General features: G+C 40.0%; 2 protein-coding genes across 3 annotated transcripts in view; both read right to left on the bottom strand.

Annotated features, from left to right (window-relative positions):
- LOC143119761 (NACHT, LRR and PYD domains-containing protein 3-like) overlaps positions 1-27,826 on the bottom strand; it is a 203,447-nt gene that overhangs the window by 81,260 nt on the left and 94,361 nt on the right. The gene's annotated exons all lie outside the window — the stretch shown is intronic.
- LOC143119735 (NACHT, LRR and PYD domains-containing protein 3-like) overlaps positions 10,500-27,826 on the bottom strand; it is a 58,571-nt gene continuing 41,244 nt past the window's right edge. For both annotated transcript variants that reach the window (XM_076281327.1, XM_076281328.1), the window contains 7 exons: positions 27,552-27,722; positions 23,978-24,148; positions 23,327-23,497; positions 16,171-16,341; positions 15,117-15,284; positions 13,601-13,644; positions 10,500-12,119 (listed from right to left, as the gene is read on the bottom strand). In XM_076281327.1, coding sequence (XP_076137442.1) covers positions 11,581-12,119; positions 13,601-13,644; positions 15,117-15,284; positions 16,171-16,341; positions 23,327-23,497; positions 23,978-24,148; positions 27,552-27,722 — 1,435 coding nt within the window. In that variant the 3' untranslated portion in view covers positions 10,500-11,580. The remainder of the gene's footprint in view (positions 12,120-13,600; positions 13,645-15,116; positions 15,285-16,170; positions 16,342-23,326; positions 23,498-23,977; positions 24,149-27,551; positions 27,723-27,826) is intronic.

Raw genomic sequence — 27,826 nt, 5'->3', positions numbered from 1 at the left:
TCTCAATATCTTAGCAATATCTTAGTTCAATTCAATGTCTTATAATGGTAAAATATGTGGACAAATACATGATATGATATACAAATAAATCGTTGTTCACGACATGTTATGGTTAAATTATCGGAATGAGTGCGATGGTGATGCAATCCTGCTTTTCAATTAGTTGAGATGGTGTTTGACATTAAATTATAAGCAGGTCAGTTTCACATAATAAGCTATTTGTTTCTTTGGGTCTGGGTAATTCATGTGACAAAAAATTCTGTTATAGGCTTCTACCGTTTTTCTGAAAAACAAAGCAGTACAACAACATTTCTATCTCCAAAATAATGCATTGTACGCATGTGTGTACTACGTACATGTAGTGCATGCAGCTTTTAATGTCCAAAGTAGCCTATACTGATTTTCCTGCATAAAAACTACAAATACTCCTCCAAAACTACAGTGTTGACACTTGAAGTTGTGGAGTTATATTTTAGTAGCCTATTCTATAATAGAACTAGATGTACCGCAGAGCGGTACAAAATATGACCGCCGCCCAGTCCAGCACATTTTTTCCACAAAAATAAATCACGCTGAAAGGCCTATATGATTCTAACTGTCTCACTAAATTGCATTATCCACACTCAATTCTCACTGATATCTGCTAGACAACAAGTACCAAAACATGATTAGTTCATAGATTTCACATGTAAAATTAATTTTATACAACCCCACCTCCATCTTGCCTGTTCATAATTCTGAGAAATTCTTGAATTGTGTGCATGTGTGCATGTTCATGTTTATGTTGTGTGTGTGTGTGTGTGTGTGTGTGTGTGTGTGTGTGTGTGTGTGTGTGTGTGTGTGTGTGTGTGTGCGTGCGTGCGTGCTTGTGTGTGTGCCTGTGTATGTGCCTGTGCAAGCGTACATATGTCTACTGTGTGAGTATGTGTCATACGTATGATTACTGTGAATGTATGTGTGTGTGTGTGTATCTGTTTGTGCACATGTGTGTACATGAAATGGGTTAACATGACCCCTGGAGGCAAACATACGGAAAAAAATGGTCATCCTAGTCCCTACAGTTCTCAAGATATTCACAGAGAACTGTGTCTGCCCTACCCTCCTTTCGGGGGTCCAGTCCAGCGGGGGGGCTACAGATCAAAACGAAAAACGACGGTTCCACGCTATCCATGTGGGGTTACATGCCCACCAAGTTTTGTGTACCCCGGTCTTTCAGTGTCCCGGGAATCCTTGTTGGTGTACGTCACTAAATGTACACATACATTATTTTATTGTAAGGCCCCCCATGAACGAAAGTACACAAAACTTGGCATGCATACGGAGGGTGTCATTATGATCCTACACTTTTAATTTCGTGCAGTTTTGACCTTGTCAGCCAGAGATATTGTGATGAAAACACCTAATTTTTTGCTTTTTAATTTTTAACTAGGTGGCGCTATACATGAAATAAGTGGTAATGGGATGGGTTGACATGCCCCCTTAAGACCAACATACATAAAAAAGGTGGACCTCCTAGGCCCTACGGTTCTCGAGATATTCACAGAAAACTGTCTCCGGCCACCTACAGGCCAGTTGGTGTATAGTAACATAAATTAATTTATTGTGTGGCCCCCCATGAACGGAATTCCACGAAACTTGGCGTGCACACAGAGGGTGTCATAATGATCCTACACTTCCAATTTCGTGCAGTTTTGACTATGTTAGGTCACAGATACCTGCGATTACAACACCTCATTTTTACTTTTTTGTGTTTAACTAGGTGGCGCTATACATGAAATGAGTGGTTATGGAATGGGTTGACATGGCCCCTTGAGGTCAACATACAAAAAAAAAATGGTCCTCCTAAACCCTACGGTTCTCGAGATATTCACAGAAAACTGTGTCTGCCCTACCCTCCTTTCGGGGGTCCAGTCCAGCGGGGGGGCTACAGATCAAAACGAAAAACGATGGTTCCATGCTATCCATGTGGGGTTACATGCCCACCAAGTTTCGTGTACCCCGGTCTTTCAGTGTCCCGGGATTCGCTGCGCGGCGGTCATAATAAATACCCACATCAGTTTTACCCTTGTCTCACCTGTATACAACATATGTCTATGAATTGCAGTAGTGATCAAATGAAAAAGGAAAGAAAGGTGTCCTGATGTGTTGTTTAGGGATGGTCCTGCAATGTTTTCTCAACATATCTTTATGTCTTTTTTTTCTCCCCTCTACTTATGTTTTCACAGATCCTTGCTCCTGATATCCTGATGTATGGGTTGCACTTCATTATATGACTCCAACAGAACACTCACAGAAAGGAGAGTGGTGTCAAACTACAAGACAGCCAGCATGTAAGCAAGGCCTTGTTTGTCCTTGTTTGGCTACTCATTTGTCTACTTCCTGAAGAGGCTGGAGCATGATGGCCTTCACACCTCAGTCCTTGCTTCCATTAACAGCTGTGTTATGGAGTGCATCCTCACATCATGGTCTACTGCAGCGGTGGATACAAAGGACAATTGGCAGGTATTTTACGTCACTTTTGCATTACTTTTACTGTGATTTTGCTAGATATGGTTGTCGCTGTGCTAAATATAGGCCCATATTGTAGATCGAGAAACGCATTGTACAGCGGATACATCTTGGGCTATACTATTTAGGGACAGCTGAATTGACCACCTAAACCATATATTTTCTGAAAGCCTATAGCCTCTAGATGTCAATTAATATACATTAAGACATGCCCCACCTTCCTACTGACTTTGGTGCATCATAAGGCGTACATAGCCCCATATTGTAGATCGAGAAACGCATTGTACAGCGGATACATCTTGGGCTATACTATTTAGGGACAGCTGAATTGACCACCTAAACCATATATTTTCTGAAAGCCTATAGCCTCTAGATGTCAATTAATATACATTAAGACATGCCCCACCTTCCTACTGACTTTGGTGCATCATAAGGCGTACATAGGCCCATATTGTAGATCGAGAAACGCATTGTACAGCGGATACATCTTGGGCTATACTATTTAGGGACAGCTGAATTGACCACCTAAACCATATATTTTCTGAAAGCCTATAGCCTCTAGATGTCAATTAATATACATTAAGACATGCCCCACCTTCCTACTGACTTTGGTGCATCATAAGGCGTACATAGCCCCATATTGTAGATCGAGAAACGCATTGTACAGCGGATACATCTTGGGCTATACTATTTAGGGACAGCTGAATTGACCACCTAAACCATATATTTTCTGAAAGCCTATAGCCTCTAGATGTCAATTAATATACATTAAGACATGCCCCACCTTCCTACTGACTTTGGTGCATCATAAGGCGTACATAGGCCCATATTGTAGATGGAGAAACGCATTGTACAGCGGATACATCTTGGGCTATACTATTAAGGGACAGCTGAATTGACCTCCTAAACCATATATTTTCTGAAAGCCTATAGCCTCTAGATGTCAATTAATATACATTAAGACATGCCCCACCTTCCTACTGACTTTGGTGCATCATAAGGCGTACATAGGCCCATATTGTAGATGGAGAAACGCATTGTACAGCGGATACATCTTGGGCTATACTATTAAGGGACAGCTGAATTGACCACCTAAACCATATATTTTCTGAAAGCCTATAGCCTCTAGATGTCAATTAATATACATTGAGACATGCCCCACCTTCCTACTGACTTTGGTGCATCATAAGGCGTACATAGGCCCATATTGTAGATGGAGAAACGCATTGTACAGCGGATACATCTTGGGCTATACTATTAAGGGACAGCTGAATTGACCACCTAAACAATATATTTTCTGAAAGCCTATAGCCTCTAGATGTCAATTAATATACATTGAGACATGCCCCACCTTCCTACTGACTTTGGTGCATCATAAGGCGTACATAGGCCCATATTGTAGATCGAGAAACGCTTTGTGCAGCGGATACATCTTGGGCTATACTATTAAGGGACAGCTGAATTGACCACCTAAACCATATCTTTTCTGAAAGCCTATAGCCTCTAGATGTCAATTAATATACATTAAGACATGCCCCACCTTCCTACTGACTTTGGTGCATCATAAGGCGTACATAGGCCCATATTGTAGATCGAGAAACGCTTTGTACAGCGGATACATCTTGGGCTATACTATTAAGGGACAGCTGAATTGACCACCTAACCCATATCTTTTCTGAAAGCCTATAGCCTCTAGATGTCAATTAATATACATTAAGACATGCCCCACCTTCCTACTGACTATGGTGCATCATAAGGCGTACATAGGCCCATATTGTAGATGGAGAAACGCATTGTACAGCGGATACATCTCGGGTTATACTATTAAGGGACAGCTGAATTGACCACCTAAACCATATATTTTCTGAAAGCCTATAGCCTCTAGATGTCAATTAATATACATTAAGACATGCCCCACCTTCCTACTGACTTTGGTGCATCATAAGGCGTACATAGGCCCATATTGTAGATGGAGAAACGCATTGTACAGCGGATACATCTCGGGCTATACTATTAAGGGACAGCTGAATTGACCACCTAAACCACATCTTTTCTGAAAGCCTATAGCCTCTAGATGTCAATTAATATACATTAAGACATGCCCCACCTTCCTACTGACTATGGTGCATCATAAGGCGTACATAGGCCCATATTGTAGATGGAGAAACGCATTGTACAGCGGATACATCTCGGGTTATACTATTAAGGGACAGCTGAATTGACCACCTAAACCATATATTTTCTGAAAGCCTATAGCCTCTAGATGTCAATTAATATACATTAAGACATGCCCCACCTTCCTACTGACTTTGGTGCATCATAAGGCGTACATAGGCCCATATTGTAGATGGAGAAACGCATTGTACAGCGGATACATCTCGGGCTATACTATTAAGGGACAGCTGAATTGATCACCTAAACCACATCTTTTCTGAAAGCCTATAGCCTCTAGATGTCAATTAATATACATTAAGACATGCCCCACCTTCCTACTGACTATGGTGCATCATAAGGCGTACATAGGCCCATATTGTAGATCGAGAAACGCATTGTACAGCGGATACATCTTGGGCTATACTATTAAGGGACAGCTGAATTGACCACCTAAACAATATATTTTCTGAAAGCCTATAGCCTCTAGATGTCAATTAATATACATTAAGACATGCCCCACCTTCCTACTGACTTTGGTGCATCATAAGGCGTACATAGGCCCATATTGTAGATCGAGAAACGCTTTGTACAGCGGATACATCTTGGGCTATACTATTAAGGGACAGCTGAATTGACCACCTAACCCATATCTTTTCTGAAAGCCTATAGCCTCTAGATGTCAATTAATATACATTAAGACATGCCCCACCTTCCTACTGACTATGGTGCATCATAAGGCGTACATAGGCCCATATTGTAGATGGAGAAACGCATTGTACAGCGGATACATCTCGGGTTATACTATTAAGGGACAGCTGAATTGACCACCTAAACCATATATTTTCTGAAAGCCTATAGCCTCTAGATGTCAATTAATATACATTAAGACATGCCCCACCTTCCTACTGACTTTGGTGCATCATAAGGCGTACATAGGCCCATATTGTAGATGGAGAAACGCATTGTACAGCGGATACATCTCGGGCTATACTATTAAGGGACAGCTGAATTGACCACCTAAACCACATCTTTTCTGAAAGCCTATAGCCTCTAGATGTCAATTAATATACATTAAGACATGCCCCACCTTCCTACTGACTATGGTGCATCATAAGGCGTACATAGGCCCATATTGTAGATGGAGAAACGCATTGTACAGCGGATACATCTCGGGTTATACTATTAAGGGACAGCTGAATTGACCACCTAAACCATATATTTTCTGAAAGCCTATAGCCTCTAGATGTCAATTAATATACATTAAGACATGCCCCACCTTCCTACTGACTTTGGTGCATCATAAGGCGTACATAGGCCCATATTGTAGATCGAGAAACGCATTGTACAGCGGATACATCTTGGGCTATACTATTAAGGGACAGCTGAATTGACCACCTAAACCATATATTTTCTGAAAGCCTATAGCCTCTAGATGTCAATTAATATACATTGAGACATGCCCCACCTTCCTACTGACTTTGGTGCATCATAAGGCGTACATAGGCCCATATTGTAGATGGAGAAATGCATTGTACAGCGGATACATCTTGGGCTATACTATTAAGGGACAGCTGAATTGACCACCTAAACAATATATTTTCTGAAAGCCTATAGCCTTTAGATGTCAATTAATATACATTGAGACATGCCCCACCTTCCTACTGACTTTGGTGCATCATAAGGCGTACATAGGCCCATATTGTAGATCGAGAAACGCTTTGTACAGCGGATACATCTTGGGCTATACTATTAAGGGACAGCTGAATTGACCACCTAAACCATATCTTTTCTGAAAGCCTATAGCCTCTAGATGTCAATTAATATACATTAAGACATGCCCCACCTTCCTACTGACTTTGGTGCATCATAAGGCGTACATAGGCCCATATTGTAGATCGAGAAACGCTTTGTACAGCGGATACATCTTGGGCTATACTATTAAGGGACAGCTGAATTGACCACCTAACCCATATCTTTTCTGAAAGCCTATAGCCTCTAGATGTCAATTAATATACATTAAGACATGCCCCACCTTCCTACTGACTATGGTGCATCATAAGGCGTACATAGGCCCATATTGTAGCTGGAGAAACGCATTGTACAGCGGATACATCTCGGGTTATACTATTAAGGGACAGCTGAATTGACCACCTAAACCATATATTTTCTGAAAGCCTATAGCCTCTAGATGTCAATTAATATACATTAAGACATGCCCCACCTTCCTACTGACTTTGGTGCATCATAAGGCGTACATAGGCCCATATTGTAGATGGAGAAAAGCATTGTACAGCGGATACATCTCGGGCTATACTATTAAGGGACAGCTGAATTGACCACCTAAACCACATCTTTTCTGAAAGCCTATAGCCTCTAGATGTCAATTAATATACATTAAGACATGCCCCACCTTCCTACTGACTATGGTGCATCATAAGGCGTACATAGGCCCATATTGTAGATCGAGAAACGCATTGTACAGCGGATACATCTTGGGCTATACTATTAAGGGACAGCTGAATTGACCACCTAAACAATATATTTTCTGAAAGCCTATAGCCTCTAGATGTCAATTAATATACATTAAGACATGCCCCACCTTCCTACTGACTTTGGTGCATCATAAGGCGTACATAGGCCCATATTGTAGATCGAGAAACGCTTTGTACAGCGGATACATCTTGGGCTATACTATTAAGGGACAGCTGAATTGACCACCTAACCCATATCTTTTCTGAAAGCCTATAGCCTCTAGATGTCAATTAATATACATTAAGACATGCCCCACCTTCCTACTGACTATGGTGCATCATAAGGCGTACATAGGCCCATATTGTAGATGGAGAAACGCATTGTACAGCGGATACATCTCGGGTTATACTATTAAGGGACAGCTGAATTGACCACCTAAACCATATATTTTCTGAAAGCCTATAGCCTCTAGATGTCAATTAATATACATTAAGACATGCCCCACCTTCCTACTGACTTTGGTGCATCATAAGGCGTACATAGGCCCATATTGTAGATGGAGAAACGCATTGTACAGCGGATACATCTCGGGCTATACTATTAAGGGACAGCTGAATTGACCACCTAAACCATATCTTTTCTGAAAGCCTATAGCCTCTAGATGTCAATTCTAATGCTAACTTTGAACCTGTTATTAAAAAAAACACAATCCAGATTAAACTGCTGGCTACAGATATATCTTTCGTTAAGGGGAAGAACTCTATTGACAAAAGCCGAAGAAATCTCAAGATTGACATATCTTGCCTTGGCTCTCCATGTCGATAGCCCTCTTGCCAAAAAAATAGATAAAATGTTGACTGATTTCTTATGGAGAAATAGAACCCATTATGTTACAAAATCTGTCTTGATGAATACAAATGCGTAATAACTCGTCTTCTATATGGAATTTTATCCCTCAATACATATTCTCCAAAGTGGGTGGGCTGAACTTTCTTCTAATGTGCAATTACAACATAAACAAAATCCCAATTAAATTAGCCAATTTTCACAAACAAGTACTTTTAGCCTGGTCCTTAATTTACAAACATAACTTCTCCCCACATAAATATCTCATCTGGAACAACCAAAATATCTTATATAAAAACAAATCTCTTTATCTAGACAACTGGGTAAAACATGGTATCCTCTTGATCTCTGAACTTGTAAATCCAAATGGTCTTCTCCTCAACTACTCAGAGTTTCTATCTAAGTTTCATCTGCCAGTCAAGCCAAAAGATGTTGCCATGGTTATAGGAGGAGTACCGCCTGGTGCCTTGATGTTATTAAAAAGTCAGCATTCATTTGCTGCTCTGCCTCAGGTGGCTGAATTAAATCCTTATACCACAGCGGTAGGGCAGGTTTGCTTCTCACCTAAAATACGAAAGAATAATAAAAACATCAGAGCATTGTTCCAGAGGGATATTGTAACCATTCCCTTGGTAGTTCCATACTGGTCAGGATTATGTGATGACATTCCATGGAAGAAAGTGTGGACTTTACCCCTGAAATACTTACTAATAAACAAAGTATGTGAAGTGACTTAGGCTTATCCATAGATACTATCCCTCCAAAAGCTTTATCATCAGAATGAAGAAAGACCTAGATGACACATGCTAGTTTTGTAAAAAATCACCAGAAAAATCCATACATTTATTTTGGTCTTGTCCCCACACTGAGAAATTCTGGGCAGATCTACTCGCAATCTTGTGCACCAAACTTAATTATAATTTTGAGTTTCCTTTTAAACATGTTTTATTTGGCTTCTATGACTTTACTATTGAAAAAAGAAATATTTTTTATATTATTAACCTTTTTTATTAATAAATGTAGATATACAAACAATAAACCACTCCTCCCTTTATTTACAAACGATCTAAAAATATACATTACAGTCTTCAGTGTTCAACGCCATTAGACCATTAAAACAACCTCCTCTAGGCTCTTTCAATCTTGTTGATTAATGCACTAATAGTAATTATTATTATTTTATCTTATTTTATTATTTCATTGTTTTTATTTTGTTCTCATTATTTATTAATGTTTTTTTTTCATTCCATGTCCTTATGTTTTTTTGTCTGTTCACCATTGTATTATTTTAACTACTTGTCCCCTGGTATGTTATGTATGATGTAACTTTTGATAACAGTTGATGTTGTGTATATACTGCATACTGTACCTCTTGATGAGTTTGATTAAAAAAATACATAAATAAAGTTACTTACCTGTTAATCAAATCCAGTATTTACCATTCAGAGTGCCGAGTCATTGACGAAAAGTAAGTTCATATGATGTTTAAATCGTGTTAATCCACACTGGTATGCAAGAGGTTTTCTAACATAGTTAAACTTGCTTTTGCTATAGTTTACTTGAAGTAATATAATGTAATTGTTCTATGAGATTGTAATTTTAATGTGTTTAGCGCAGGAATTTACCACCTGACGTTTCTACTGTTGTAAGAACGTAGCATGTCCTAATGGAGGAGAGATGTGCTGTTGTGCTACATGTGCTGTTAACGTGATTACGCAGTACCGTTTTACGCCGCTAGATGGCAACATTGACCATGGAATAATTGTAGTCACAAACAAAAGTACTTCTAAACTGGAAGGGAATTAGTGTTGTATGTGTTTCAAGCCTACGATTTCAGCTTGATGAGCATAATAGTGATGCATTTATGTATAATGAGCTGCAGAAATATTACTGTAAGTAATTAGAATCTAAGTCGTATTTTGTTTTTATAATTTCAGACGGTGTGTTTAGCCTATACTATATTGGCAATTCTGAATATCAATGCTGGAACAATACAGAGTTAAGACCCATCTCTTCTTTGTCCTATATTCTGACCGATATACCATCCAGTATAGTGCCACTACCCTACACCCGACTCAGCGCAACCTTATCACCTCCCCAATGCCCCTGGTTGCTGCATGAGGTAACACTGTTCCCCATCAGAACCGTATGTGTACGGTAAGCAGTGTGAAGAGAACCTAGGCCACCAACTCACAGCTGCCCTCACTCATCTACCTGCAGGATACAGTATCTGCAAAAAGTGATATCTTACTGTTTTAATCTTAATATAAGATATATATATATATATATATATATATATATATTGGGGCCAACAGTATGGAAACAGGAACCTTAGTTATCATACTACTGTAATGTACTCATCTGGTACAGTGTTGCACTGAATGGAGATGGCCTTGGTGGTTAATGCATGTCATGACCACCTACAGAAAAAAGATCACATACTCATAATATTTTGTTATGGCATAGAAAACAATGAAACAAAACAGAAAACAAAGAAATGACCACAGGTTCATCACGAGTCCTTTCAGAATTTTTATTTAGACATTTTAAATTCAGAAACACATTTTTATTTACATATTTCAAGTTAGAAAAACAAGCATTTTTTTATAGTTCTGTGTGAACAAATATAGAAACACTGACACCCCCAGACCGGTAAATAATTTTCAAAGAAATTCAGCAAATAACTAGAGAGAACAGAATGCATCATGTTGTTGCTGAAACATTCTTATAATCCAGACATTCATTTTAGGAAAAGCGCAGAATATGAAGAAAACATCAGCATTTGTATAGTATCACCCAAACAGTAGCCTATACATTGAATAGATATCAATATGGCTATGGTATTTGGCAGACACACATAACAATACAATCATTCAATTTAACAGTTTACAATTTAAAAAGTTGATAAGACCACATTAAGGAGAATGACAATAATAAACAACAATGTCAATTCAATCAATAGCCTAATGAATATAAATAAATACTATAATATAATCTCAATAGCATAACACTTGTGTATGAACAGGAGTGTGTGACTCTGGTGTTCCTGCAGCATGCACAACTGCCAGGGCCACAGAGAATGAATGTTGCTACGGTTACATGGTTACTGCGGAATGTTGCAATTTAAGTTGGATGTTGCTACGGTTACGTGGCTACTGCGGAATGTTACAGAGTGTTTTGTGTTGATGAATTTGTGTTTTAATTTTGCAGTTGGTGAAATGGCCTCATTTATACAGAAAGAGAGAAGGAAGAGAAGAGGGGAAGAGAGAAAGAGAAAAGTGTTGAAAGAGGGTGATGATGAAGTCTACAAAATAGACAACATTTTCTCTCTTACACACACACACACAAATCTGAAAATGGAACAGCAGCAAACAGGTGATGGAAATAGAGAGATAAGAAGAGAAAGGGAGGAGGGGGGTGAGGGAGAGAGAATGAGTGGAAGAGGGAAAAGGGAGGAGACAGAGAAAATGAAGGGTCAGAAAGAGAGGTAGAGAGTAAGGGATAAGAGAGAGAAGAAGAGACGAAGAGAAGAGAGGGGAAGAGAAGAGAGGGGGAGTAGAGAGAAAGGGTGACATGTGGACGTACTGTTGGAGGACGAGCTCATGTGATCTTGTGCAGGGACACCTCACCAAAAACCACAAACCCTGGATAGAGGGGCTCAGTGAATGTGGAGTGGAATGTGTGCATGTGGGTGAGTGTGTTAGTGGAGACGCTGTAGAAGGACAGAGTGCCGGCCGGCCAGTCCAGGTAAACTCCTACTGTTCTGGAGCGGGAGGAGGGGGCAGGTATGACAGTGCGTTTATTATTGTGCCAGACAGAGTAACTGTGATCAGGAGAGCAGCACAGACTCCAGGACTTGGCATTGTGTCCCATTATGACGTCATCACTGTTCCCTTTCCTCTCGATGCTTTTATAGGCCACAGATATAAGAGCTCCATTATCTCCACTCCACTCAGCCTCCCAGTAGCAGCGTCCAGTCAGACCCTCTCTACACAACACCAGAGGATAAATGGAGTCAAATCTCTCTGGGTGTTCAGGATACGGCTGCTGCTCTAACACACATGTCACCTTTCTGTTCCCCTCAGAGAGAGAGAGACGTCTGTTTGCTGTGTTTGGGTCCAGTGTGAGATCACAGGCATCTGCAGACAAGAGGAGAGAGAACATGAGAACACACACACACGTCAACACAAACACACTCCTACACACACACACACACCATGTCAACACAAACACACAAACACACTTCTACACACCCTACCTACCTACCCACACACACACCATGTCAACACAAACACACTTCTACACACCCTACCTACCTACACACACACACACACACACCATGTCAACACAAACACACACACACACTCCTACACACCCTGTCAACACATACATATACACACACTCCTACTCACCCTACTAACACACTCAAACACACACACACACACACACCATGTCAACACAAGCAAAAACACACACAAACTCCTACACACTCTACCAACACACACACACCATGTCAACACAAACACTCCTACACACCCTACCAACACATACACATACACACACACACACCATGTCAACACAAACAAAAATACACACACTCCTACACACCCTACCAACACACACACCATGTCAACACAAACAAAACACAAACAAAACACACACACTCCTACACATCCTACCAACATTGCTATTAGACACCCATACACACCTAATGCTAAAACATGTGACAGACAGACATGAGAACACACACACACACTCCTACACACCATGTCAACACAAACACACACACACACACACTCAACATAACAAAACACCCCCACTCCTACACACCCTACCAACACACACATACACACACATGTCAACACATACACACTCCTTTGCACCCTAGTACCCACACACACACCCACCATGTCAACACAAACACACACACTCCTAAACACCCTACCAACACACACACAGACACCATTTCAACACAAATAAAAGACACACACTCCTACCAACACACACAGTAAACACAAACAAACACACACACATACACACACACACCACACACACACCACGTCAACACAAACACACACCTACACACACACACACACACCATGTCAACACAAACACACACACACACCGTGTCAACACATACACACTCCCACACACCCTAGTACCCCCACACACACACACACACACAATGTCAACACAAACAAAATACACACTCCCCTACACACCTTACCAACATTGCTATTAGACACTCATACACATCTAATGCTTAAAACATGTGAAAGACAAGAGAAGAGGACATGAGAACACACACACACACACACATACACACACACACACACCCCTACTGAACCTACCAACACACACACACACACCATGTCAACATAACCAAACATCATGTCAAGACAAATACACAAATTGCTATTAGACACCCATTCACACATTCAAGCATAAAAACATGACACACTCACACACACTCACACACACACACTCCTATTCACCCTAGCAACACAGTCACACACACTGCTATTAGATACCCACACACACATTCAAGCATGTGAATGATAATACTATATAAATACTATATATATACAAATACTGAATAAACAAAACAAAAAAAACTTACATCTCAGCAAATGTGGCCGTGCTCTGCTTACAGAAGCCCCAGTTCTGTAAGAAAAACAAAATGTCACACACATGTACCATACAAGGTCCAACTAGTTCTCAGAAGGAGACAATCATGATGTAAAAAGCCCCAACACTGTCTGTCCTGCACTTAGATTAGAGTTAGTGAGCAACATGAGGGCTACCTCTGAATAACAAATGCAATTTCCAACAGTGAAACTCCATTAATGTATATGTCAGGGACCACCAGCAAGACCTTCACAACCCACCTGTGGGTCACAGACCACATGTTGAGAACCCTAAATTAATGATTGTTTGTTGCATTACTGGTTACTCACAGTGATAATAGGCCTTATAGACATTTAACTTTGTTAAATTTGATCTACTTCATAGGGGTCCCAATATACAGAATTAATGGCCTCTCTGACAGACAACAAGAAAAAAAGTATTTTTTTTTTAGTATTTCTTGTAACATGGAGATAAACAGCTCCCTGTTTTTTCTGTTAATCTCGCAGCATGGAATCTGAAAGGCGTTCAAATTTTACATTTGTCAAATAGTGATGAATGTTTGTGAGTAAAACAAGAAAAAATGGTGTTGAGGGTCCATAACATTAACAGTAACTATTCGTCCAGCTCCACTGTGGGTGAGTTGCGCCAACAAGGATTAAGTTTTATCCATTAATCGGGTTGCACCAAACTTTAAACCTAGTTTAAAGGTAATTAGGTTTACGTTTAAACCATCCTTGAAACATTTAAACCAAATCCTAATTTTGGTTTAAATGTTAACATAAACCTGGTTTCATTTTAATCCTGTTGCTAAACTGCTTTAAACTTAGATTTAAATTTCAGTTAGGGATTCATTTTAAACTTGCTTTAAATGTCTTAAATGGCTGCATATATTTGATGGATTGACGAAAATCGAGTCCACAAAGGAAAATAAGAGACCGTCTCAACCCTATGGAGTTTTATGATGAGGAATTTTCAAGGAGGTACAGATTCAACTAGGAATTTGTAATAAGATTACATTTAAACTGCAAGTGCACAATTAACATGGCAGCAACCTGATTATCTTTAAACTAGGTTTAATGGACAAACCTTGATTTAATCCAGGTTAAAACGTAATCCTTGTTGGTACAACCCACCAGTCGAGGTTTTAATCACAGGTTAAGGTTTTAATCGTGGATTTGTTAAACCATGCTTAAAATTAAGTGGTGCAACAAATTCAATTTAAACCTGGATCTACAAATCCTTGATTAGGCCTACACCAAAGATTAATTTAATCCTTGTTGGTGAAACCCACCCTGAGTGTTCAAAAAAGTTCACGGAGAACTCAAGACAAAACAGAAAACTGTTTGTAAAAGTTCCTACACATTCAGCTACGATTGTGAATTTGAACACACCTCTAAATATTTGCATTATTGGATGCTGCATCAAAGAGATAACAAATACACGTCAGTGTAAAGCAGCTATTACAATACATATTTGAAAATAGACCACTACACACGGTCCAAACATACTCAAGTATCGCCAGTTTACAGACAGGATCCTCCAGTCTAGCAGATAACAGCTTCAGTCCTGATTCTCCAAGAGTGTTGTGCCTCAAGTCCAGCGCTTTTAGATGGTTTGAAGTCAGAGCTGCGGCCAGAACACCACAACCCTTCTCTGAGATGAGACAATCAGAGAGCCTGAGAAAGAGAGAGAGAGAGAGAGAGAGGGAGAGGGAAAGAGAGAGAGGGAGGGAGGGAGAGAGAGAAAGAGAGATGGTCCTTTTCATTCTTACCTGCATACAACTGGTGACTGTTTAAATCTGAAGTTATTTGTTTATTTTACAACAGATATGTCTGGATAAACTATTTATTAATTGATTGGACAAGAGACATTCCTAGAGTGGCGATATCTCAGGACATCCCCACTCAAACACGCTTTTTGCTCTGAATTGTCCAATGTGAACATTCCATTCATTCAAAGCGAGATAGTAGCGATTTCATAACATCGCATTTGACAGCTATTGAGTGGGAAAATGGAGTAAGTAGAGTAGGGTGAATGTTCAATTTAGCAAATGACATATAGACAAGCGAGTAGGCTCTGCAAATTGGACAATTTGGAACTACTTTAGGGTGGAGGATGAATGGGGGAAAAAAAAATCTAAATAAAGGACATAAGAAGCAATTTGGTGTCTTCCAACATGATTAGTTGGTAGTAGAACTGTTGATGTATGAAAGCAATATGGTACAAGTCAGAGTGGCATTGGTAGCAGATATTTCCATGGCTGTGATTACCTGCAGCACAAGGCCCAATAAAACCCATGGTGATATGTGCTACCAACCCCACTCTCACTTGTGCGATATTGCTTCATTATAAACTAATATGACACAGATTTGATCAGTTCACAGACATTTTAAGACTCACAAATAAGCTCAAAAGTAGAATGACACCTGCACAATGATATAAACAAGGTGGGATATTAATTGCTGCTTTTTCATTTGGTTGACCAGTTAATGTTTATTTTTATATCGTCATGGTTCTTCTAACTAATGAGGAATTTTAAGACAAAGATATGTCTTCACCCACCTTAATGTGTGTATTTTGCAGTAGGAACTGGACAGTCCCTTAGAGAGCAGCTGAGCTCCAGAATCCCCCAGGTCATTGTCACTCAAGTCCAGCTCTTGTAGGGAGTTTGGTGACTGTAGAACTGAAGCCACCATCTCACAAGATTTATATGTGAGTTTACAATCAGCAAGCCTGCATAAGAACACAACAAAAGATAACATGAATAAATGGAAGATAAAGTGTTTACACAGTGCCCTGATACATAAATAAAAATCAAGAACTCAACATCAGATCAGATGGCTACTGTCGCCATACTCGGGTCGGCGGCTGTTCAGCTGGTCAAATAATTCACTCACACTGATTTAGTATTGATGTTGTCGCTGAAGCTATCTATTTTGTTTCATAATGATTTATTTATTCATTGTAATTAGCATATGTATTGATTGTTTTATTTATTCTTATTAATCTATTTTCTTTATCTAACAAAGAGGTTAGTTGCTCAGGTGCTGTGTGATATGAGCTCATGAAGGCCTATACATTTTAGGATTTAGGGAAGACTTGTTCAATGAAATGGTATTTTAATATCATACCCTATCTCTCTCTCTTTTCTTAATACATTTTATATTTTTCTTAATTCTTACACATTGAAACGGAATATATCGTCCATGTTATTTGGTTAGGATTAATTAAATTGGATTAATGCAATATCCTGTTGCAAACCCCTGTAAACCCCTCCCTCTCTGTAGCCGCTAACATTATACACTGTCTGTATTGAGAACCGAGAGGTGCGTTGGTTGAAATTCGCAGGCGAACACTTGCAAATAAGTTTTTGGCAAACGTTTGCAAATACTCGCAAAGTGTACAGTGGAGTTGTACGTGGGCTTGACGAAGGTAACAAAGCAATTACCGTTACAATGGAATGTTAACACCAAATCGTTCAAATCGAGTCGGGGCTCGAGCGGCAGACACACAAGCCGTTGGCGAAAGCAGCCGTTGGATCCCCACAGACTCGAGCAAAGCAGGAGGGTCGTTGGGCACCAGACTTAAAATCAGCGGATCTAGCAGCTGCCCTCCAGCTAACTACTCAAAGCCTGGCGAGAAGATTAAATAACGAGGCACATCAGACATAAGATCCTACAGTTACTCTGTGTGATTTAGTCTTGTTGAACTAGCTTCTATGCCTAGCTTCTACTAGAATGTGAATCACTAACATTGGACACCATGCAGAGGTGAACCGTACACTGCCATTAAAAACAAAAACGTCAAGCAAATGATAAAAAAAAAATACTCTTAAACTTATTTAGGAGTGGACATACATTCATTACAAAGGTAACGTTAACTTATTGAAGACATTTCTCACCAGTCTAAAGTTAACAACACCGTGGTTAGCTAGACTGTCGGCTAGCTTAATAACAATATCGTTAACGTTAACGTTACCAGAAAAGTTGAGCTGTCAACTGTAACGTTAGCAGCGCCAACGTCCTTTCTCCAGTTTTCCTAAATAACTCATTCTAGTATAACAGTTAACGGTTAACCCAAGAACTTAAAAAGTACTGAAAGGAAAGGAATACGAGTTCAGATGTCTACCTGGCGAGAAGATTCAGGAATTGTCTTAAAGTCTCAACAGCAAAACGAGGCACAGCAGAGATACAGTACTCGCTATGGTTTACTTGTTGAAATATTTCAGAAATAACTTCAACGGCTGCGCTGCAGTATATATCCCAACAGTGACGTAAGCATGACGAACTGACTATCTCTCGTGCCAGATAAAGAGGAAAGGATAGGAGAAAAATGGATAGAAACAGTAGCCTAATCTTGTATAATAAAATATTATATAATAATCTTGTATAATAAAATATAATATAATTACATAGGTTGGTACATAACTAGGTGTATAACATACACCTAGCAACCACAATTATAATACATTGCAAATGACTGACGTAAATATTGGGTGGGTTATGTGCAAACACTGTCTAGATTAGGTCATCTCTTAGTCAATGTTTGCTTGTAAATTAGCTGGTAGCCTATGCTATGTATGGTTTAGCCAAAGGAATGACACTTATGTCAGGACCGGGTGGGTAATCGGGAGAATCGGGAGAATTCCCGGTGGGCCGCCTCACTTTTGGGCCGGTCGAGGAAAAAAAAATATTGACATTTTTCACGTTAGTATACACCAATCCGCCGCGAACTTTATGGGCGCTGCCATCTTGCCTGCCGCCATTACTGCGTGCCTGCAGAGTGTGACGGTGTGACACTTGCTAATGGCTTTTCAATGAAAGCATCCTGTCAGAGAATATCAAATAGGAGATCCTGCTCATGAAAAAATGTCAGGTGAAAGGGAACATTGGGTAGATGATGTCAGGCAGTGGCCAAAACTTACCGATTAAGGTAATTTATTGACAACATAATGTATTAAGACGTATATTAATTAATAACAACAATAAACCGAATGCTATCATTAGTAGCTGTGTTGCTAATATGTTCACAAGCTTCAGAAGTTGCAAATAACTATTAGCCACGACCACTTGTAGCAGTAAAATACATGTTCTTACAGGTATTCAGGATTATTTTATTAATCGTATGTATTTCATCCACTTTTAACACACATCTTGGTCCTCCACTCGACAAGGAACTCTGTGTAATCCGTAAGCCTGTAAACATGGGCACTCAATGTGCAACAAAGGTTTGTGAATTTCACAAACGGTTTAATTCTAGGTCTGTATATTCCTACTGTTGTTAAAACAGCCGACCACACAACACGCTTTTCCCGGCATCACTGAACAGCATACGTACTAAATAAAAATTAAGAAAAAGAAGAAGATTTCGCATCTACAGCTAAACGTCTGCTACAGCCGCCTACGGGACCAACACATTATTTTGCTACTTCCTTAGCAGCAAGGCAACGCAGTAATGGCGGCGCTGCTTTACTTCCGTGTTTCGCCGGATTTGTGTATATCTTCTCTAAGTAGACTATCGCCTACACGTTCCGCATTCTGTGCATGACACCGTTGCATGGGCTCCATGTGAGCGAGCTCTCCCCTCCCCAAAAGAGTTGGTTGCGGGTCCATATAGCCCGTCTTTTCCAAAAAGTTTTCTCAGATACGGATAGCCGGGCCGGCCTACACAGTAGCCATAAGCGTCATGAAGGATGGATGGTAGAAAGAGGCCAGGAGGTACTGAAACGGCCAGGTAGAATGCTGCTAAATGTGCCAAGCTTCCAGATTATAGACAAAAGTGGCAACTGATAAAGAGAGATTGCCTATAGGCAATGATTATTAGCAGTGTAATTATTGCTAATATTAGACGTTTGTAGCGTTGTCAAGCTATTCGCAAGCAACATATTCAATTAGGCTACTTAAAATATTAGCCTTTTGTATCCATTTCATAGACTTTGCAGTATGCAAATATTGATAACAAAACTGAAGCTTGATCTTGCCTATGCGGTAAAAATTGTAGCCGAGCAGCAGATCAAGTCGACCACTGAAAATGATGAGCCCGAAATTAGTGAAGAGGAGGCCATGAGGGACAAGTAACCTAGAGAGGATAAATTAAAGTTATTTATTGTAAGAAAGAGCTATTATTCTACATGATGAACCTTGTTTGTTCAGAAGAGGGTGCAGTAAAGGAGTAGGCTAAATCACCAAACAATAGCCTATCCATGCAAAAAACATGTAGCCTAAACATTAGTTCAATATGCCTCTTTGTGGAAGCGATAGACTACATTTCAAAGGCTTTCTTTCTTTCTTTCTTAACTTGTGGTAGGTCTATAGGTCTATAATATTTTTTGTTAACTCTCAATTTAAGTGAATTATTATATAACCTTTACACATTGTTGAACCATGGTACTAATAAAAACTACAGGATAGTAAGAGCTGAAATGTTGTTTAATTAATCCAATTTCCGCCACTATGGAAAACGTGGGCCGGTCTTGGGCCTGAAACTCCCGGGCTGAAAAGTGGCCCCACTCCGGCCCTGCACTAGTAGTGAGCTCTGACACTAAGTTACCTCTCAAAGCGATCTGTGAGAACTCCAGTGAGTAGGGTAGACTGAGTACAGTTGAGACATGTGTACAGTTGAGACACCTTAAATATCTTGCTTGCACAGCAAGCCCAAGTTGTGATTTGTGCTATGCACATGCATATTAGTGCCCTATTTGATCATGGAAAATTTGAACGACACAAGTATCTCCCATCCAAGGATATCGGCAAGTGTTTTTTTTCCAAAGTCAGAATTTCACTTCACCATGCACCTTCGACAATGAATAGCTCATTACACTTATGTTACTGTTAAGCGTAACTGGTATCATTACAAACATTATTCTGTGTCCTAAAACTGGCATATTTTATGGCATTGTGCCATGTAAGGTCGTTGCAAAATCTAGAGAAATGTGCGAGGTGGTCAGCGGGGGACAATTGAGACACACATTGGATTGTGTTAGGCTACTTGAACATTCCATTTGTAGGCTACTGTTCGCTATCTGTTCCTGTGTCACATTTTGTTCACGATGTATTCCTTTTAACCAATGCTAATTTAAATGAAATTAATGAATTTGAACTACAAACACTTTGCAATTACTATGTTTTTATTTATTCAACTTTCCAACTAACGGTTAGTTAACTATAGGCCTACATCATTAAAGATGGGTGTCTCAACTGGTAGGTGTCTCAACTGTACTCTATAGGGTACAGTTGAGACACAGTCAAGACAAAAAATGCTCCTTATGTTTATGAGCTAATTGTGGAAAATATAAACTACTTATGGGTATTATTGATTGATAATATTTTAGTCTACAAGCTAAGGAAATGGCATGTGGAATATTGTGTGGAAAATCACTTCTTTTCAGTATCTATTTTTTGTTTGATTTTGTGTGGGCAAAAAGTGTCTCAACTGTACTCAGTCTACCCTATACCTTAGTGAAAAGAGTTATGGTTGGTGGTGATTAAGATTAGGCCTATGTGGAAGTGATAGGCCTGGGCCCAGTTTCCCGATAACGACGGAGACACGCTCTTAAGAGGGTTTTCTACGATTCATCTTACGATCGTTCGTTTGGTTTTTCCGACTGTTTCCCGAACATGCTCGTAGCGTGAACGCGCGTGCACTGCTCTTAAAGCAACACCAAAGAACTTTTCCTCTGTCGCACGCACTATTTGTTTATCCAGCACTGGCTTTGGAAATAACAATGTCCACAGACAAGGTAGAATATGTTGCATCAGATGCAAGTCACATTTGTAGTTTCTTATGTGTCATTCCATCGAACTACAGATCCACTACCCGATCTGGCAAACTTACATAGTGCAGTTATAGCCGATAGAGGGCCGCGAAGCGAATGCAGAAGTGCCGTTCACCCTGTTACGAGTTGATGAACCACTGAAACGATTTTGGAAACATTATTTTAAGGTAGAAAAAACTCTTTGGTGTTGCTTTAAGACGCTCTTAAGGGGAGCTGTCCACGTTAATAGTTCTGAAATATTCTCTGATTTGATGGTGATGTCAGGTGACTGCACGTCACAGCTATAGGCCTACCGTTTAAGCTTCGGATCTACACATTAATTCACATCAATACGAAAATAGAAACACTTTGACATCTGCATGTAAGCATCCCAAGTAGATTATATACCACACACAGACATAAATAATTGTAATTATTTAAGATTAGATTGTTGCACCATGCAATAGGCTTTTTCGCTGTGTCACTTAAGAACGCGTTTGAAGATAAGAAAGAAGTCGAGTAAAGTGAGGAAATGTGTAGGCTTAGATTTTGATGCAGTAGGCCTACAGACTAAACCACATGTTCCTTTCTCTGCTTGTACCTTTATAGGCCTAATAAAATATAGCCCTCACTTAGCAAAGATAATGGCAGACTATTCTGGCAACGTCTCGTTTCATAACTTGATTGCATTTGTGTCTGCTTTTCATCACATTATTATGACCATTAAATGTAGGCTATTTTGCACGCTAAAATCTGATTCATCACAGGTAAACACAATAAAGAATGGGAACGTAAATTGGATTATGTATTCTAAGTTGTAATTCCTCTGTATGTCCTGTTGGTGACCTCAGTGAGAACTGTTAAGACGCTCTTAGCCGGTAACGACAACTCTGGAGCACTCGTAGATCTACGAGTGTTTTCACGACGCTCTTAAGCTACGATGGTTTCGGGAAACAGTCGGAAAATCTTAAGACGTTCGTAAGAGGGACTTTAAGACGCTCTTAGGCTTAAGATGCTTTCGGGGACTGGGCCCTGGGCTATAATAAAACTAAACAACCTTTATCAGGCTTGTGTTTTGTACTCGCGTTATTTTAGATGGAGGGAGAGAAGTACACACAACTGGGTTGGAAGCAGCCAACTGCTGATGAGCTCCAGATAATTGGCAAACATGACCTCAAGGACCACATGGACATGTAGGATAGGTTCTGGATGAAGAGGAAGACAAGGATGTGCTAGAGGAGGAGAGTAATCTCCCAACTGTGCGCATGTAGGCTACATTTGTGGTTGTGACGACAGTGTTGCTTATAACAATAATGACGGGGATTATATTATAGTTTATTTACATTTGTAATTAAAATTCTACTTTTCTCATCACTCAATTTTTTTATTTTGAGTTTGGTTTACCATTTCTTATCAGGTTCCAAGTCAGGTAGAGCATCAACGCGTCTCACTTTGCTTATTCTTACACAGACATAGACACCAACTCCAATAGCATTTACACCCCATTGTCTGCTAGGCGTAGATGGACACAAACACACACACAACCATGCCACAGCTGTGATGGAACGTACACACTATGGATCTGGTGTGAATGTGGCATTAATCCGAATGATTATTTATTGAAATAAATTTTTCTATTTTTGATAAACTCTGATTTCCGTCTCCATTTTATGTTACGGCCTTTGAGCCGGCCGTAACAATAGTCAAAACACATAATCAGGAGACATTATTCTTCTGTAATGACATAGAACACACACACACACACACACACACACACACACACACACACACACACAAACACAAATCTAAAAGGTTTTAATAAGATGTAATGTGGATAACTTGTATATGTAGGGATCTAATGAATGGCATATTGTCCTAACAACGGTGTCTGCCAATATTTGCCTAATTAAACAAACAAACAAATAAAATAAATATCAGGAAATGAGTGCATGGCCTTATTCCAACCTTAATATCTGCAGTATGCTGTTGGAACTTGACAGTCCTTTAGAGAGAAGCTGCACTCCAGAATCCCCCGGGTCATTGTTACTGAAGTTCAGCTGTAGCAGGGAGTTTGGTGACTGTAGAACTGATGCCACAATCTCACCCAATTTATCTGTGAGCTTACAGTCAGCAAGCCTCCATAAGAGCAACAAAAGATAACATGAATAAATGGAAGATATAGTGTTTACACAGTCACAATCAAGAGACATTTCACCAACAGTGCAGAAATCATTCATGTGTACACTGGTCAAACACCACAAACACACACACATGCACGCAGGCAGGCACGTACGCACGTACGCACATAAGCACACATGCACACACACCTGATAGATTTTACTACGATGTAGTGCTAGGTATGATGTAGCTAAATTGTAGGGGTGCATTGAACAATATATTGGCCTAACTTCGCCACCAGCCAATATTGCCCTTGTTGACTGGTACCGGCTTATCTGTAAATGATGGCTGAGGTTTATCTGTAATGTCGTATAAATTCTTCAGCTGAACAACTTGCATATATTGTTGTTTCACTGTCACCATAGCATATTACTAACAATAACAATTAAGGAAACAAACAAATACAAAATATCAGGAAATGCATGGCCTTACACCAACCTTAATGTCTGCAGTTTGCAGTGGGAACTAGACAGTCCCTTAGAGAGAAGATAAACTCCAGAATCTCTCAGGACATTGTGACTTAGGTCCAGCTCTATCAGGGAGTTTGGTGACTGTAGAACAGAAGCCACAATTCCACAGGATCTCTCTGAGAGTTTGCAGTCAGTAAGTCTGCATAACAACATGAGAAAAGATCAAATATTATGATTATCCCTTTTGTTTAATGTTCGGCTGCATGGCCCTGCTTCCGAGTGACATTACTGGAAAAATATGAAAAAAATAATAATGAGACGCAAATGATTTCTTGATAAAAAGCGTGACCTAAGACATATGCAAATCACATAGCCTTTCCCAGATATGGGTGGCCCAGATAGTCTTGAAAAAGAAAGATATAGTATGTGGTCGTTGTATTACAGTTAGTTCAACCGTGGCCAACTGGTTAGCACTCTGGACTTGTAACCGGAGGGTTGCCGGTTCGAGCCCTGACCAGTGGGCCACGGCTGAAGTGCCCTTGGCACATAACCCCTCACTGCTCCCCGAGTGCTGCCGTTGAAGCAGGCAGCTCACTGCGCCGGGATTAGTGTGTGCTTCACCTCACTGTGTGTTCACTGTGTGCTGTTTGTGTTTCACTAATTCACCGATTGGGTTAAATGCAGAGACCAAATTTCCCTCACGGGATCAAAAAAGTATATATACTTATACTTAACTAGCTGCAGGTGACCGCTTCTGCATAATTTCATGGACTGCTGAAATATAACCTAAACTATTTTTTACTATTTCTTAACTGGTCCAGGGTCAGGAAAAGGGCAGCAAAAATCTCTGCAGACCCCTCACATCCTATTCAACCTCCTGGTAGGTGATACAGGGCACTGCTCGCCAAAACCAGCCGACACAAAGACAGCTTCCATTACACTGAACAAAGTCAATCAACACTGTTCTGCTCATCTACCTCATGTATAATTCAATTTTACAATTACAAAATACACAATATCATTGCACTGAACGCCTTGTACTATATGTATATTTAAATCTTAAAAGTCTATACTGATATTGCACTATTCCATACCCACTCTTCAATGGTATATTGTATCTTGCCTTGCCTTGAGGTGTCCACACCATGGCAACCCTGACAGGGACAACAAGGAGGCGGACACAGAAATATTTCCATCTACCTCTGAATTTAAGTGCACCAGATTGATGCATTTAAATGTTAAAATATTCTAAATTTATTTTGAGGGGCCTTGTCCCCGGATCCCTGTAGTGTGGCTTGGTTACAGCTTCCTGCACATAACAGCACTGCTGCTGGACAAATTTCTAGGGGAAACCCATGATATAAAATTACTCATTTAGAATGTTATGTCTGCTCTATCATCTGGAAGGTTAATATTTGGCATGCATTCTTTTTAACATAAAAGCATAACAAACTGCATAAATTAAAGAGGACTACTTGCCTACTGGTATATGAATCGTTAATGTGTCAGGAAATCTAAATGCAGCATCAAGTAAAAATCAACATCTATCACTACACAATGTTTCCTCTATGTTGACTGCGGCCCCCCACGGTTTCATTTTCTTCCCCCACGGTATCAGAAATGGGGCAGACGTCGCAGTTGCCTTTCAAAATTCATTGTGCAGACCTGTTGTAGATTCTCCAAATATACAGCTCAATCACAACTGCTCAATCATAAAATAATGTCTCATTGTGTGTGAATAGAGGGGAATACATATAAGTGGCAGCGAAGTGTCAGTTGTCAGTTCCGTGAGCCGGGGGGGGGGGGGGGGGGGGTTTCGGACAGGCCTGCCCCCACTGCTTAAAAAAATCCTAGAGGAAACACTGCTACACCTTGCATTTTCATTATAGGGGGAATAATGTATCTTGGTTATGTGGTACATTTTCATGAAGATGTCGTGTGGCCAGGCACCAGCCAAAAAAACTTACTGAAGAAGAACAGGCCAGCGAACCCTTCTTTGTCGGTGAGCTTTTTCTTTTGGCAGTTTGCAAACGGAGTGCGTTACCACCACCATCTGCTGGACTGAGGTGTAATGGCAAGTGTACCATGTAGCCTCGTTCTGGCCTCCGGGTGAATAAGGCAAATGGAACGGCGTTTTTAAGCACCAGAATTTCTCATCATGTCTTGACAAGGTTTACACCAATCATCATCTTCTAATGTATCCTTATGCTGAGAAGTCCACTCTTTTAGCCCCAAACAGGCTATCGTTTATTCGCGAAGCATGTTTCAATCAACACATTACTCAAGATGTTTTTATTGTTGTAGGCCTAATAGTGAATGAATGAATGAATGATAAAGCGATGAAAAAAATGTACGCACAGTGAGTACAGGATTACAGCTGGCGGTGCCAATGGTCAACGACAAAACAGTTATACACACAGTTAATTACTTTCACGATTGACTGACAAAGGGTTATCATCGAAAACATAGCCTGAAAAAAGCATTGAAAAAAGCCTGAAAAAAGCATTTCCTCCAATAATGTTCGGATAACTATAATAAAAAAACCTAAGTACATTATCATTATTCCGAAAATCTGTATCAAAATAGATTCAGAAGAGTGGACTTAGCCTAAGGCTATGTCTACACATGTCTTGCCGCTTTCACACCTTTATCGACACTGGTAAAAAAAAGTCTTGCGTCTGCACGAAGAGGTGAAAACGAGCGAAAACACTGTAGTGCATATGCCAGGCCTGTAGCCTATGTGGTACCTGGCGGTGCAGAGCTTCACACAAAAACATTCTCCCTATTTTATACAGCTTATGCGTTCTCCGAAGCAGTTTCGTGAGAAATTCAACCTGAGTTTTCAATTTAACTGTTCAACTAAGTTCATTTACCACATTATAATACATTTCTATGATGCCATTTACCTTTGCTAACAGTCAATAGTTTTTGCCATGTATCAAATCGTGCATCCACATTGAGTGTACATCTAATGTAGGCTAACATGGTTTCTAAGAGACGTAGACAGGTTCATTTCTGACTTCACTAGACTATGAATGCATTTATTTACAGTATGTTGTGAGACATGTGAAAGAAATGAATGACACCAGCACTATGCACAAATTAATTTAAACTAAAATGGAGCTGCCCTAATAACCTTTCACTAGTTATCTCACATCAGTCACTGACAGTAGAATGTATTGGGAAAACACATAGCCTAGGGAAAACACTGTTCACCAAGTCATGATAAGATATTGGCACAGCACAGCAGTCGATTGTTGTGTTTACTGAGTGTAATCCTAGGTAGGCTAATGTCATGTATGAAAACTAGTATTACCAGGCAATACTGTAATGAGTGCCAGGTCGAGTGCAGCTGGGTTTAAGGGTCAGAGGTAATGGGGCTATGTCTTCATCGCCAATGTTGATTGCTGTCCACACAGCAAGTGCAAACCGGAATTTAAAAACAAACTGGAACTCGTTTTCAAAAAGTATAATTTTTGGTCACCTAAAATTCCCGTGGTCGTGTGGAAACAAGGCTAAAACAATAAAAAACGTTACTGTTTTAACAAAAACTGTCTTTGTGTGGACATGACCTAAGACTACAAAGAAATGTCTGCACCCACCTTAATGTGTGTATTTTGCAGTTGGAACTGGACAGTCCCTTAGAGAGGAGCTGAACTCCAGAATCCCCCAGGTAATTGTCACTCAAGTCCAGCTGCTGTAGGGAGTTTGGTGACTGTAGAACTGAAGCCACCATCTCATAAGATTTCTCTGTGAGTTTACAGTCAGCAAGCCTGCATAAGAACACAACAAAAGATAACAAATGGAAGATATACTGTCTACACCAGTGGTCCCCAAACTTTTTCTTCAGAGGGCCAGCTCACTATGCCTGGCTATA

Source organism: Alosa pseudoharengus, unplaced genomic scaffold, assembly GCF_046254945.1.
Source record: "Alosa pseudoharengus isolate Yale_2024_CS ecotype anadromous, Long Island Sound unplaced genomic scaffold, YU_APseudo_1.1 YU_APseudo_1.1_scf_1, whole genome shotgun sequence".
Classification (NCBI taxonomy): Eukaryota; Metazoa; Chordata; class Actinopteri; order Clupeiformes; family Clupeidae; genus Alosa; species Alosa pseudoharengus.
This window is presented reverse-complemented; position numbering and strand designations above follow the sequence as displayed.